At 43.2% G+C, this 15,723-nt stretch overlaps 1 protein-coding gene across 1 annotated transcript; it reads right to left on the reverse strand.

Moving 5' to 3' along the window:
* Nucleotides 1-477: 477 nt before the first annotated feature.
* On the reverse strand, nt 478-13,414 carry LOC136932710 (integrin alpha-2-like). The gene is made up of 30 exons (XM_067227933.1): nt 13,369-13,414; nt 12,237-12,360; nt 11,700-11,809; nt 11,410-11,495; nt 10,751-10,865; nt 10,131-10,258; nt 9,826-9,974; nt 9,459-9,609; nt 9,079-9,244; nt 8,755-8,831; nt 8,529-8,667; nt 7,907-8,052; nt 7,643-7,786; nt 7,315-7,518; nt 6,570-6,700; nt 6,108-6,271; nt 5,825-5,976; nt 5,435-5,545; nt 5,125-5,210; nt 4,399-4,540; nt 3,830-3,925; nt 3,654-3,730; nt 3,442-3,525; nt 3,003-3,105; nt 2,675-2,785; nt 1,955-2,065; nt 1,590-1,703; nt 1,303-1,392; nt 946-1,062; nt 478-805 (listed from the first exon to the last, which is right to left on the reverse strand). Exons 1-30 carry the CDS (start codon nt 13,412-13,414, stop codon nt 725-727), a joined length of 3,555 nt encoding a protein of 1,184 aa, XP_067084034.1. The 3' UTR covers nt 478-724.
* Between the last annotated feature and the right edge of the window lie 2,309 nt (nt 13,415-15,723).

Here is a 15,723-nt window from a genome sequence, read left to right on the forward strand (position 1 = left end):
ACAATAGAGTATAGTAGAGTCCCCATCAAGTCTGCCTTGCTCCATGGTAGCTTTGTAGACTATCTTAAGTTTGTTGTGCGTGAATTAAGTGTGTGATCAAGGAAGCAAATGTTTTTTGTAAATCATACAGCCAACCACAGGTTATTAATGTATCCTTTAATGGACTGGGCCAAGTTGTTGAATTGCAGAGGTAAAATACAATGTAAAGTGGAATCTCATAGCAAAATGATTCTGTGACCACAAAAACACATTTTGTAAAAGCTGAAAATGATCTGAAATGTATAAATAATCCTCTGTACAAAAACAATTTATAAAGAGCTAAATCCCTCCATTGAAATGTATTAAAACAGCTTTTTTAGGTCAATAAACATTTAAAAAGACATAACAAAATCCTACTGCATAAATACCAGAATCAGTCCCCACCCAGTGTACTGGAGGTCGGGTGTCTACAGACCAGAGTCCTCATCAGGCCTACAGACCAGAGTCCTCATCAGGCTCAAGATCTGTCCCCTGAAACAGCCCCACGTCACCGTGGGAGACGAGACGAGGTTCTGCAGCCCCATGTCACCGTGGGAGACGAGATGAGGTTCTGCAGCCCCACGTCACCGTGGGAGACGAGATGAGGTTCTGCAGCCCCACGTCACCGTGGGAGACGAGATGAGGTTCTGCAGCCCCACGTCACCGTGGGATACAAGATGAGGTTCTGGCCTCGCTGGGTTCTCCGTCATGGTCCCTGCTCGTCCTCGTTCTCCGCCTCCCCTGCTGCCTTCTGGAGCTGTTTATACTTCCTCTTGAAGAATCCAAACTAAAACATAAAAAAAGCCAGTAACAAAAAAACAGTTAAGGCACGACAGATTAATCCAGTCTTAATCCTTAGGGGTGAAACTGTATACAGTTTTGCATACCATATGCAAAAAAATATCCAGGTTGAAAACAGATGGTTACCTTCCACAGCAGGCCGACAGCCAGAGCCAATAGGAGAAGCCCGCCTATCACACTACCCACGATCACCCCCACAGGTACGTCTGCCGTTTCCCCCGGTTTGCTGACCGTGAGGAGGACCTGGAAGGGACAGGACGGGTGAGTCTCCACCACAGAGAACCAGGCCTCTACACCGCTCATGTTTCTTAGCCTTTTGTCTGAAACTAATTCACTGTTTCATGAGCATTCCCTCATCATTCCTTGTCAGTTGGGCTTGTCGTTCAGATGTGTTGTGCGTGTATTTTTCGACCCATGATTCTCAGGTGCAGGAGACAGAGCTGGAAGCATAGTATTGTAGATGTAAAATACACTTTCCATCACCTGTAACTTCTTCACGGCAATGACGAGTAGATTGGGCTGGGAAGTCTTCATTTCTGCACTTGCTGTGAGCACAACTGTTTGGAACGTCGACTGTGTGACAGAATAGGTAATGGAGAGAGTGATTCGACAACGTAAATGAAACATCATAAATCATAAGTATTGTTATCCTACTTCATCTTAATTATACATCTCTAACCCTAACCGTGCACATGGAGTTGTAACAGTGTCCGGCAGACAGACTGGTAGTGATGCTGAAATATTTCACGATGTCAGTGTTTTATCCTTACTGAGACTAATGAGCTGCTCCAGATCCGGGATGACACGTTCACAAAGTAGTGGCTCTTTTCTTTCATGTCTTTGAGGATGCACTTCACAAGTGTGCACTGAGCATGCTCACAATCCTGGGGAAGTGAAGTAGGAGATTGTTGACGCTGTGTTAGTGTGGTACAGCACCTCCAAACATTTTCACAGAGGGATAGTGGGAGCTGTCAACATTCAATCGCTTTCGTTTGTTTAGCTTGGAATGTTCTGAGGCAGAACATTGTGCAATTTGAACCACTTTTAGCAATGGTTAAATAGGGTACTTTGTTTGTAGTACAATGCTGGTATTTGACGACATCATTTATACATTTATATTTGAGGAACCACCCACCAGTTGATCTAGACCTCTGAAGCTGTCCTTCTTGAAGGACACTTTGTGCTGCTTCACACCGACCCTCAGAGGATCGACCAGGCCGTTGATGTCACAGCTCACTGCACTGCCCTGGAGAAGGGAAACACGCCCCTTCAACCTTCTGAACACGCCCTTCAACCTTCTGAACACGCCCGTCAACCTTCTGAACACGCCCCTTCAACCTTCTGAACAAGCCCCTTCAACCTTCTGAACACGCCCCTTCAACCTTCTGAACACGCGTGTCTTTAACCTTCTGAACACGCGTGTCTTTAACCTTCTGAACACGCGTGTTTTTAACCTTCTGAACACGCGTGTCTTCAACCTTCTGAACACGCGTCTTCAACTTTATGAACACGCGTGTCTTTCACCTTCTGAACACGCGTGTCTTTCACCTTCTGAACACGCGTGTCTTTCACCTTCTGAACATGCGTGTCTTTCACCTTCTGAACATGCGTGTCTTTCACATCATAGCAGAGAGGGGAACGGGATGACTATGACAGCAACGCCCCAGCTTTCACGAGAAGCATACATGTGTAGAAGTTGTATTTGGGGCTGGACGGATGTGTGGAGAAAAGGGAAATTGAAGTGGAAAATCGAGATTCTAAATTTTCCATGGTTGAATTACACTGTAGGTACAGTTGAGAAGAAGAGTTGTAGTTTCAAGCACTAGTTAATAGGTATTTCAGATTGGACTCTCACCGATTGCGTGCTCAGGCCTGTAAAGTAGAGCAGTGGGTTTCCAGCATCGGTGGTGTTGGGTAAGAAGATGGTGAGATAGACCAGGCTGACGGGAATGTTGCCTGTGGAAATCTAGAAGGGAAATTACTGTAGGACCGATAAACCAAAGACATATGCAGCAATGTTGATCAAATTCACACTGCACTCTCAACTCATGTGGACGTCAAACCTCCCTAACCACGTCCCTAAACACGTTCTTTATACAGTAACTTATTTAAAATATTACAGTAACTATTACTTTATGATGGAAATACTGTCACACAATTATTTTAAATATTTATTGACCTACTTTTAGGAAAAAGTTGAACTCGGGCCCGATGTCATCCAGGTTGTTAATGGTGGTCTTCACTGCTTTAGCCTCGTCCACCACATAGAAATTAATATTGGATTGCCTGGGGACATAAACATTACATGATATTACAAAATAGCGATTGATATATCAATGTTGTTCCAATAGTTCACTTTATCTTTTTTCTTGGCATTTGTACAGTCACTTAAACCGACTACAGCACTCTTAGTTAACCATATTTAGAACAAATACAAAATGTGTGCTTCTATCATTACTAACCACCATGCTATTCAGGGTTTCCCGCAGCACTTTCCAGTTAAGGCGGCCGCCTAAGCAACACAAGCCTGTCGCCGGGAAACCCTGCTGTTGACCTGATGAAGCTGTACTGTCCTGAGTGAGACTGAACGGTCCCACTAGACCGAACGGTCCTGATACTCACGCGGTCATGATGACCTCTGCGTCGTAGCTGACGGGGATCGTTACGACCACCTTGTTGTCTTTAGGCTTCTTCTCCTCGCCATCACTGTCGGTGATATTACAGTCATTTACTGCACATCATCAACATCAGGCACAAACGAGTTCATGTACTTTTGACTGTTGTCTTTGTCATCTTTCTCTTTCAGAAATGAGGCAAATGTAAAACTAATCTACCTTTTGGCCTCAAACGTGACTTGTGCTTGCTTCTGTAAGTGATTCAGGTTGAAGTCGAAGTTGATCCAGAACTTCCCCTGCAGAGGAGAGAAAACACAGATACTGAAGTGTTGTTCAGGAAGCGTTGCCGGGGTTGCATGTTAGTGTGGAGCTCATGTTGAATCACTGTTTCAGACCTGCTGGTCTCTCTTCAAGGCAGGATAGGCCACCTGGCAGGCCAAGGTGCCTGACTGTTCAGCAGAGGTGGAGCACTTCACTGAAGTCCCTTCGCTCTGGAACAACAAGTCACAGTTATATTTTTTCCAAGCAAACTCTCCAGGAAATCAATTCAGTCTTTAGTTTTGTATTTTCCTTTATATCCAAACTAAATGGAAGTGTTGGATTTTAAATACAATTTGGATTAATTACAGACTCAGTTGTGTACAGGGTAAAAACGCCCATCTAATGTGGTGATTCAGTTCAACACCTTAACCCTTGTGTTATCTTCGGGTCATTCTGACCCATCAGTCATTGTGACCCACCGTCGTATTGCGACAAATTTACCTCATACAAAAACAAAGTGAAGCATTTTCTTTTAACTGTTGGGCTGTCTCAGACCCCCCACATTGGAATGGTTAAAAGAAAATTATTTTTATTTGTTTTTGTATTGGGTAAAATTGGGTAAACACAACGATGGTTCGTTATGAACCTTTGGGTCATGTGACCCGAAGGCAGCACGAGGGTTAACCAGTCACTCAAAGCTCACCGGGGGAGTTATCGAAGCATAGAAGAGGTTCTTTGAGTACGTAGCCAAGACCCGAGTGTTGTATGCGTTCTCCATCTTGTTACTCACGAGAACCTCAAATGAGATTCTACGGTTCTTGTAGCTAACCAGCATGGTGGAATCACTGCAAGGAAGAGATCCAACAACTGATAACTGAAACATTTGTATAATCAAGATAAACAATGGTGTGCAGCTAACCATTACAAGCCACAAGAACAGGAAAACATCTATAATACAATATCAAAAACTTCTATTGACAATATGGTTTAGGTCAGACACTAAAATGGGGCATTCAAATTGTATTTAGTTTGAGCTGGTATTATTAATCGTTTGTCACTCCAGGTTCTGAAAATAGATTCTGAGCTGTTCTGCCTTGGCTGAAGGAGCCACACCCATTTTATGAGGATTGAGCTCTGAGTTGAAGCTTGAACAATAAGTTTTAAAGGAATTCTTTAGTAAAAGAGGCTTGTATAAAATTAAATAGAACTCTTGAAAAACGTTCATGCAGGGTGTGACATCTACGGAACAAATGAAGTCCGGGATGTCAAATACACTGTTCCTTTTAAACACAACATTGTGAGAAAGGTCGGTAAAACAATGGTTAGGAATCATCACCCTAGATACTCTGACTGGAAAGTATCAGTGAAATAAGATGGAAGACATCCACACATTCTTCCATGATGGTTGTCCTAGTAGGACAGAACTCACCTAGGTATCTCTTTTCCTTTGTTTACCTTCAACACCAGATCGCTGACACACACCTTGTCGGAGCCACAGTCTTTGGAGAAGGGAATCTGCCACCAAACATTCTGCGTCAGTTTCCCCAAAGAATTCAAACAAATCCTTTAAACTGACCATACCAGCTAATTCCGCACCAAGCTTTCAAATAATATCACAGCAGAGCTTGTAAAGGTTATGATTAGAGGACACAAACTGAAAATGTAATCCATATGACGGATGAAACAGCCTTACTAAATATGACTGTGTGCATAAATCAGAAGCATGTAAATATTCTTACAAAAAACTCCCATGCGTGAGGGGAGAAGACGTTAAGCACCGGGTTGGAATCTGAGTTCAGCTGACTGATGTCAACACGTAAACTGATAGAATTGACAAAGTCTGGGGTTTCCTGTTGAAAGATACAAATTTAAATTAATACATATTAAAGTTATTAATTTAATAAATTTATACCACAAAAAATTCTATTCTGAGGGTTAAGTGAGGCTAAAAATTAACTTAAATGTTAAGCCTGTCCTGACAGAACTAGGCTTTTCAATTTACACCGATATTCTTTTTGATTCGTTTTTGACTTTTGACAGTGAGTGCTGCTAATCTGCAAAAACACAGATTTAGGGTTAGGGTTAGTATTGTCCTGCTAGTTTCGCCTGGTGCGTGTGTCATCAGATACCTGGACGTATATCTGGTAGGGCTGGCACACAGGAACAGACGATATCTGCAGGTTTCCAGAGATAAGTCTATCGTTGTTTTGACTGAACAGCCCTCTGGAGGTCACATGTGTTGATTGCAGGTCAGCGTCAAGCAGAACATTGTAGGATATCACTAGAGAAATAAAAGTTAGTTATGTACCTCTAACCTTTTCCCTGATTTTTTTTTTTACATTTAAGAGGATTTATTCAAATGCTCTAACCGCTAAGCTAAACCCATCTCCAAAGCCAGCATGCTCACCTTACCTACAGGGCCGACAGGATTCTTGGGCTTGAAGGAGGCTGTGAAGCACACCTTGGCCTCAAAGCAGGAAAGCTTTCGGCCGCTAATCAAACAGGGTTTGTTGAGGATGTTGATATTATCAGGTGTAAAGGACACACGGACGATCACCGTGGCAACTCCAAGAGACCTGGTGGAAAATACCATGAGGTGTACGTTAGCTTCTGATTAGATATCCATAATGGAAATATCTCAGATGGGGCTAGGATGTTAAGACTTGATCCATTTCACAAGATACTTTTCAAGATATGTCTGTGTGTATAATTAAGTGGTGTGGAACAATAAGTAGACAGGAACAGTTTGTGATTGTATGTACCGGATTTTATGAGGTAACTTGATTTCAATATTTCAGTAGGCTAGTTAAGTGTTTGTTGGTATTAAAAACTTTGGTAGTCCTTGCCCAATGATGCCTGACAAGACTAACTCACCAGAGCTGGATAACTTTGCCATGCGCACCGACTGAAACATCAGGAATGGTGTCACCGTTCAAATCTCCATAGCTGTCCAGAGACCTCCCGAAATACTGCATTTTAGAGTCTAGTTTAGACCCAAGGATTCTCTGGAATAAAACAAATTAACGTATGAATCAGCAACAGCAGGGATCTCTGCTCTGTTGACGGTGTTTGGAAGGTCAATCAACACCCTTACACCGAACCGGCACGACCCCAACACAAGCTCCCGTCCCCCACCTGAGAGAACCGGCACGACCCCATCACGAGCTCCCGTCCCCCACCTGAGAGAACCGGCACGACCCCAACACGAGCTCCCGTCCCCCACCTGAGAGAACCGGCACGACCCCAACACGAGCTCCCGTCCCCCACCTGAGAGAACCGGCACAACCCCAACACGAGCTCCCGTCCCCCACCTGAGAGAACCGGCACGACCCCAACACGAGCTCCCGTCCCCCACCTGAGAGAACCGGCACGACCCCATCACAAGCTCCCGTCCCCCACCTGAGAGAACCGGCACGACCCCATCACGAGCTCCCGTCCCCCACCTGAGAGAACCGGCACAACCCCAACACAAGCTCCCGTCCCCCACCTGAAAGAACCGGCACGACCCCAACACAAGCTCCCGTCCCCCACCTGAGAGAACCGGCACGACCCCAACACGAGCTCCCGTCCCCCACCTGAAAGAACCGGCACAACCCCATCACGAGCTCCCGTCCCCCACCTGAGAGAACTGTGTGCGTAGCGTCTTCTTCTCCCCGTTGTAGAGGTAGACGGCTCCCCTCCCGCCGTCCTCCAAGGGCGCCCCCACCACCACGTCACTGCAGCCGTCCAGGTCCAGGTCCGGGGCGGCCGACAGCGCTGTGCCGAACCGGGCGTTCTCCCCCGGGGCCGGACCCTGGAGGACGCCGTGGTCGCTCAGAACCCCCTTCAGGAAAGAGAGGACGGGAGCTTTATTTACAAAGACTCTGTGCTCTACAAAAGGTGTCAAGCCATCACTTAATTCTATAACCGTCACCAACACCCCTTTCTTTGCCCGTTCTGGATGTTACCTTGGTGACGGAGTAGAGATAGACCACCCCCTGCTCTTTCCTCAGGTCACTCATGAACATCGGGGCCGCGACCAGCAGCAGGTCCGACACTCCGTCTCGGTCCACATCCAGAGGACACAACACGCTCCCGAAGTACGACCCAATCTGAGGACAGACTGGGGTCTTTACTTTACAAAATCTTCAAAATGTTGAAATCAGGCTGTAAAGTTGACACCGCATTTTTTGGTGCGTTTGTTGCCAGTTGTAGAAGGATGCTGTGAGTACCTGTTTCCCTCTCTCTGAGTCCACCACTGTGAGCTGCTTTTGGGAGTTGACCGTGTAGACGATCACCTGACCTGAGTGGTTAGCACGGGGAGCCCCAGCCACAAAGTATTCAGAGGCTCCATCACTTAAAGTGGTCACAGAATAACCTGTGACAAAAAGCAGTTTGACATGGAACATTATGATTTACATTTACATTTAGTCATTTAGCAGACGCTCTTATCCAGAGCGACTTACAGTAAGTACAGGGACATTCCCCCGAGGCAAGTAGGGTGAAGTGCCTTGCCCAAGTACACAACGTCAGTTGGCATGACCGGGAATCGAACTGGCAACCTTCGGATTACTAGCCCAATTCCCTCACTGCTCAGCCACCTGACTCCCCATTATGATACACAACCTGAACATCACATCTGGTAGGATGGGGCAGTGCAACACTGTTCATTTAGCCGACACTTTTATCCAAAGCAACGAACAGAGGGGGATTTGAACCTGCAACCTCCAGATGCATTTACATGTTCTAAAACCCAGCTGCCAACAATGTAGTGCTTGTGCTTACAGTGAAGGTAAAATAACTGGATCCTAAGATATTTTTACAGTAAAATCACTGTTCTTTATGATGGCTTACCCAGTAAGGAGCTGTGGTTTCTATCATGCAGGATGTTCTCGAACGCAGAGGAGGGGAAGATGTTGACTTGGGCTCCAGTCAGGTGAACGACAGTTCCGCTCCAGCCGTACGCACCCACCGCCCCCAGCATCATCACATCCTGTTAGAAAAAAATAAAATAAGCCCAGGTTCCCCCTCCTGTTAAAGCTAGCATTCTAGCCTGTCTCTGGAGAGGACAGGGACCAACCTTTGAGCTGGAGTAGTGAGCGCTGAAGCCCACCTGAGACATCTCCATCTTGAAGTTCTCACCAGCGGTCCCCGTGCCTAGTGAGTCAAGACAACCAGAATACGCTGCTCTTCAAGTAATTATGAGGAAGGTCTGAATATGGTTATCGAATACTCTCCTTAAATCTCAAACTGGCTTTCTCACACCTCAAAGTCAACAGTCAAGTAACGTGATATGTTTATCATGTGCACAGTATAAAGTATTTCACTATCCAGTCATTCTGGATAGTGAAATTCTTTACTGTGCCTGTCAACGAAAATTACACAGTTCTGAGTAAAACTGTACCCTCGATACTGAAGATTCGGTTTCCCAGTGATCCAGCGATGGTGGACAGTGCTGCCTCTTCGGAGACATTAAAGAAATACTTGTTGCTGGGGACACTGGCGATGGACTTGATCTCAGCTATCAGGTTTGTTGTGTCAATGTTGTTCCTAGAATAGTACCCCAGAACCTAAGACCAGAAGCAGAACACAGAAATGACAAAGTGAAAGAAAATATATAATTCCGACAGTTGGTAGCCTACAACTAATGATTCCAAATACGTTTCAAAAAGTAAGCTAAGAACGCAAAGAAAGGGGATCGTATTGCATGGTAGGCTAATCGTTAAATTAGCAAGATAAAAACGAAAGCCGAAAAGATGATGTAGGAGTCGTCTGATCACTTACAGCGATGCCAAAGCGGGTTATTTGTTGTTTCTCACAGTCCTGTATGACGTTGTCCCTGAAGGCGCGGTCATGTGACTCCCCATCGGTGATCACCACCATCACCTTGGGCACGCCAGGCCTACCGCCGCTATCCGCATGAAAACCCCACTGACTGGAAACAACCCTCAACTTGACAACCTATTTGACTTAATTTAACAAACTTGCAAAGCTTTCCAAGACTGAAGAAAAAAAGTACAATTTAAAAATACTTTTACGAGGACAGTGTGATCAACTTTTAGGTGGATAGGCCTACCTAGAAGTCTTACAGCCAGAAAGGTAACTGAAATTAAATGTTTGGTTGATTTAAGTACCACAAAGTAATACGAACCAGGCGTAACTGATGGCGTGGAATGTGTTTGTGGAGTGACCGTACATCTGGTTGATTTTGGAAACAGCTTCCAAAACTCCCTTTTTGGTATTGTAGTCTCTCAATCTGAATTCAAACTTGGCTTCGACTGCATACTGGATGACGCTTACCTGGGTGAAAAACAAAAAACGTCCAGATAATTTAAATGTATATCCAATTGTGTATCTGACACTAGGGTCACAATTAATTGATTCAGGACATCTTACTTTTTTGAGCCCTGTAATATTTCAGTTTCATATCTACAATGCATTATACTGTATACTAACCAGTGCACTTTGTGGTCCAATGTCTAAAGCAGGAATTAGCTTTGTGAGGAAGTCATTCATTGGTGTCCAAGGATAAATGCTGTTCGAGCCATCCAAAACAATGAGGATGTCCATAGGTCCTCCACATGCTGGAGAAAGAATGGTCGAAAGTTGTGATTAATAAGGTACATGGATAGCATTACACAGCTACTTGAACCACTGTTCCATAATAATATGGCAGTAAAGTGTCCGAAAAGTATGTTCCATTATTACCCTTAACAATAACATGTCCTGAACTCTTACTGAGGAACACGTGTGTGGAAGATATCAGGGGTTTGTGTGTTTATGTTCATCACGATCAGCAGATCAGCGGTTGCCTTATCATCTGTTCATGTATTCTGTCTTGTCATGTCAAGGTGTGTGTTAAACATTCTCTCCAATCAGCAAATTGCTTAATACTCATAAACCCAGAATCCAACGGACTAGTCACACTGTTCCTGAAGAGATATAACTTTTCTTCATCAACATCACATTACTTTGATAACAGTTTAAGTTTTTTTGTCACGCTGTCTTTTATCTTTTAAAATCTTTTTTTATCTTTTAACAGGAACAACATGCTCTGGTACATGAAAGTGTCTTACTCTGCACAGAAGGAGAGAAGGCAGGGTGAGGTTTGAAGAGAGGACTGACTTCAACACAAGCCCCTGGGTAATATATCTGACTTCCACACTGCTGCCCCCACAGTGGACCGCACGTCTGCACGGACAGAAAAACTGAGCTTTTACTTCTCTTTTCCTCTACAAAATAAGCATCATTCTGAGCACACACACTTTTGAAGATTTGAATAGCATCCTTTTGGTGTTGGCGTTTGAAGTGTGATTCATTTTAAATGTTGAGTTTTCACACTAGTTTTAAAAGTGTCAATGATTTACATGCAAAACAGGAAGGCATCACTCAGTGGTAGAACATTTCACTGTAGATCAGGAGGTCCCAGGTTCAAATCCTCCCTGTACACCGCTTTTGATAAAAGTGTGGGCTAAATGAATACAGTACAACATCACAACAATTGCAGCCTTCGTAGAAGCAGTGAAAAGTAGGAGTCAGGTGGCTGAGCGGTGAGGGAGTCGGGCCAGTAATCATAAGGTTGCCAGTTTGATTCCTGGCTGTGCCAAATGACGTTGTGTCCTTGGGCAAGGCACTTCACCCTACTTGCCTCGGGGGGAATATCCCTGTACTTACTGTAAGTCGCTCTGGATAAGAGCGTCTGCCTCTATGACTAAATGTAATGTAAATGTCTTACCATGAATCCATTGGTCCTGCGAGTTAGAGCCAGACCGAGACTCATGTTGGTGTTGATGTTTCTCACATTGGGAATATCCATAGAGTCTAACAACACAGAAAGGGTTCTCAATGTTTATAATTCCAGTTACAAGACACTGTGAAATAAATGTAGTTTAGATAACTCCTGTTACAATAGGGAGCCATGTCTTTGATAATGTGGTCAAAGGTTAACGTTATGATGAAAACAACTTTTTTTTGTGTGTGTGACAGTCTCACTTAAGGTTTAAAATGTGTGTACGTGGGCTTTACCCTGAATGTTGAGCTTGTCACAACTGATTGTGGATCCCGATACAGGACACTTATAAATGTCTCCTTTCCTGTTTTGAGGGTAACCACTCCAGGGAGAACCAACCAGGAGCCTAGAAAGCAGAAACGCCTCACGTTTGGATTTCCTCCACGCTTATAAACATTTATACATACATATTCTTTTTTGTACCATGAAAGTGTTCATATTTCCAAATGCATGACACTATATTAAACATGGCCTTGAAAGCAGCACAGTTGTGCAACAACTGAGTGTAGTGGTTACACTCACTGATCAGTCATACTCGAAAATACTGAACCTGAAATATTCATGAGAAAATGAATGGGTTTGACAGTCATGTCAACAGGCATTTCTAAGTATGGAGGGCATGTTTAAGGGGGAACATTTAAAAATAGATGATCTTCTGAGGAATAAATTAATCGTCCGTCTATAACAGGACATTAATATCTAAGAACAGGAAGTCTTTCAGAATCACAAGGAAGTGTGTCTGCATTGGGTGATCAGAGTTCCTCATTCTGTACCATTTTCCTTGATGATTGGTCAGCTGCTGAACGGTGTAGCCAAACTGTCCATCAGTGGGCCCAGAGAAGATCTTGGCACCGGATGTGCCAACGTTGAAGAGCACCGACGACCCAAACCTGTCAACTGGGGAAGAAACAAAAAGGGTTTGGGAAATGATTGGGTATAGTTTTTATAGTTTGCTGAATGATATACATGTTACAATACTAAAGTAACAAGTTAGAGATACATCTCTCACATCCATCTAGAATCCCCCTTTTTAGGAGTGGGCTTGAGTTTAGCAAACATTCTCCATCATCCTCACAAAACATCCTCAAACACAACATATTTCTACCAAACCGCTGTGCGATCCAAAATGGTGTACAAAGTGAGGCGCACGTCTCACAGGTAGTGGCTGTGTCCTTAAAAGAAAAAAATACTCCTGAGGGCATGGAATGTACTTGCTCCATACAGCTTTCACCCACAAGCTCAAGCTTGTCAGACCGATGTGTATGCATGCAGTCCATAGCTTGTGACTATGATGTATGCTTTAACAGAGACCCCCCCAAAAAACTGGGAGTTGTATTTGTTTCAGAAATAAAACACAAGGTATTAGAATGCGTCTGGTTTTAATTATTATTTTCTCTGAGAAAAATCCATCCCAACCTCCATTACGTGTTTGTGTAGTATCAAAAAGGGTAACATTATACAACTTGAAACTAAGAATTCTATTGTCAGTTTAATACATTAGGTTCCGCACAGTAGCCTATAGCAGACAACCAACTTGTTGATATCCTCAACATTATTTGTGTAATGATTAGGGATTAGGTCGTCCTTCAAATGTGTGTCAGGTGCAAGTTTACTGAACATTTTTGAAACTTTTAATGTAACTAGGCTATGTCAAATATGTTATTGTATGGATATCGGAAAGAAACTTGATAATGGGAAAACGGATATTTGCTTAACACCATGTAAAGAACATTTACGTTAATACGATACATATTTACAAACAAGTATTCTATTTTACTTTGTCAAATGGGAGAAACACGTAGCCTAAACCAATCTTATCACGCTTGTTATCTACTTCTAATACTAACAAACTAAAGGTTGCATAATGATTGTATTGTGCCTACGTTTATAAATGATTCTACTTACAAAGAATGATAAGACTAACGAGAATATCCTTTCCGATTGATAACATTTTCACGTCCGTTGTAATGATGGTTAACCCTCCTTCTGTTCCTTTCAGTAGTTGACAAACTTTTAGCAGACTGCTCCATAAATGACTGGGCCTATTAGATTTGACTGGGCGTTCATGAGTCAGCGATGACGTTTGGTCGTTCCTAAATATTGCTCTTTTATTTGCATCCTATAACAAGGATACGTATAGTTTAACCGCAATATATATATATATATATATATATATATATATATATATATATATATATATATATATATATATAAAAGACATAATAATGGTGTCATAACCAATTTGGAGTTATCCATTGAATTTTATTTCATTTCTCAGATGTAGGCTAGCCAATCATTGTCCCCACTGTATTAGTCGAGGAATTCTCAAACATTTTTATTTATTTATTTTGTCCCTCAAGACCTGGCTTGATAGACGGGTTCAGGTTTAATAAAGACTTCTCAGTTTTAATCTTGAAACGGACTGGAGACTCACAGGACAAGAACGATGTCCTGTAGTGTGCAGTTCAGTTATACAATTACAAAAACGCAAGGCGCTTATTATGCTGAGGCGCCTTGGTTGTGGTCTATCGCTGAAATTGTCAGGAATCTGTAGCGTGACGTTCTGTTGTCCTCCCCAGTACCCGACTGCACCCACAATAACTTTTAGCAGCATCTGTTTCTGGTGAACCATTCTGGGGGTCTATTGTTAGAGAAATGAAATATTTCATGTGTTTCGAAATGGTTGTTGTTTCCTTTCTTGTATTTCGAAACAATAATTTTCAAATCAAGAGGAGATAATGTGACAATCAATCATTACCCACGTCAATCTTTCATTCAGCTTTCCCCCCCTCTGTTGTTTCTCTCCGTGCGCGTAGGTCAAGTGCGTCATTTGGACGAACTAGACCTCTGACTTTGAAAGTGCACGCGACGCGGTGTATCTCCTGTTCGTTAGTAGTAAGTTAACCGTAATCTGTCTGTGGTGGCTAAAATGTCAAAAAAGTAAACGTCGGCCGTAATAAAGCAAAAGGAGCTAGAGCAGAGAAAGAATATGGCGGCCTTATGTTTTCATAAACTTATTCTCACTCTAAACAACTCAATCTTCATGTCTGGCAAATTAGTAGTACCTGACCCTAGCTCTAGTCTAGGTTACTACTAGCCTAAAAAGTGAAAACGTCGCTAACGAGGAGCACGAAGCTAGCAAACGTCAATACAGAAGATGTGTCCACAGTTGAGAGGGTTTGGGATGAATTTCTTTTCTTTGCTATACTACTAAATGTAGTGAAGTGGAAATTCAACACAACAGAAGCTGCCTGCCCTATTATCACCTGTTATGAAAAGGGCCTTGTGACCATCGGCTACATCGTATTTGGGGTATACAAAAGACGTCACCAGATTTTTTCGAACGCTGCTTCAGTCACAGAAGTTATTTTGAAACTATCCGGTAATGGAGAAGGCCCCCTCTAAACTCACTTTACCGTGGTTATTGATAACAAGTGTCCAAGGACAAAGGAGAGGATGATGGCGCCAAAATATCAGGACACAATACAGTTTTTGGCGTGTTCAAACGAGATTGAGATTGAGAAATTGGACAGTTCGTGGCAGCTACAGTGGATTCAGTGTCCTTTGTGCTGGATTGGATTCAACCTGACCCTCGGCCTCGCTGGATGAAGACATCAATGGTAGGATAAAGTGTTTCATATTATTTGTATGGAATGACAGCCTTGTCGTCACAGAAACTGGCTTTGCTGCTGCTGCTTGGGTTTCAGACCGCCGTGTCACACAGTTAAACTAAATGGTGAATCCGCGTCACTGTCCACTGTGTTGAAATTGCTCGCCTGATTTCTCCAAGTTCTGGCCTTACGTCGCCGTAAATGTACCCTTGGATCTGTCTGGCATCTCCAGATAACCTATGTTTAAGGGCCCACAACAGGCCCCTCGCAGATATGTGCATTACATCTGTCTGCCACCAGATGGCAGTGTGTACCTAGACTCATTTTAATTTAGTCTAAAAAGAGCCCTGCACCAGTGACCGCCAATGACATTCACTTTGGGACTGTCCTTTAATTCTGACATATTATGTGTCTAGGCTAAAGGAATTCATGTATATGTATGATAAATTAGGTAAACAATGCACATCAACACATAAAATAGGTCATTTATAAGTTGGTAAATGCTGATTAGGTACATTTTCATAATGTTATGCCTAAAATATTCAAAAACTAACTGTGTGTGTGTGTCGTCCTGGCCTGCAAGTGTGTGTGTGTGTCCTGACCTTCGACTGTGTGTGGGTGTGACCTCTGTGTGTGTGTGTCATGGCCT

The sequence above is a fragment of the Osmerus mordax genome, chromosome 24 (assembly GCF_038355195.1).
Source record: "Osmerus mordax isolate fOsmMor3 chromosome 24, fOsmMor3.pri, whole genome shotgun sequence".
NCBI classification, from domain to species: Eukaryota; Metazoa; Chordata; class Actinopteri; order Osmeriformes; family Osmeridae; genus Osmerus; species Osmerus mordax.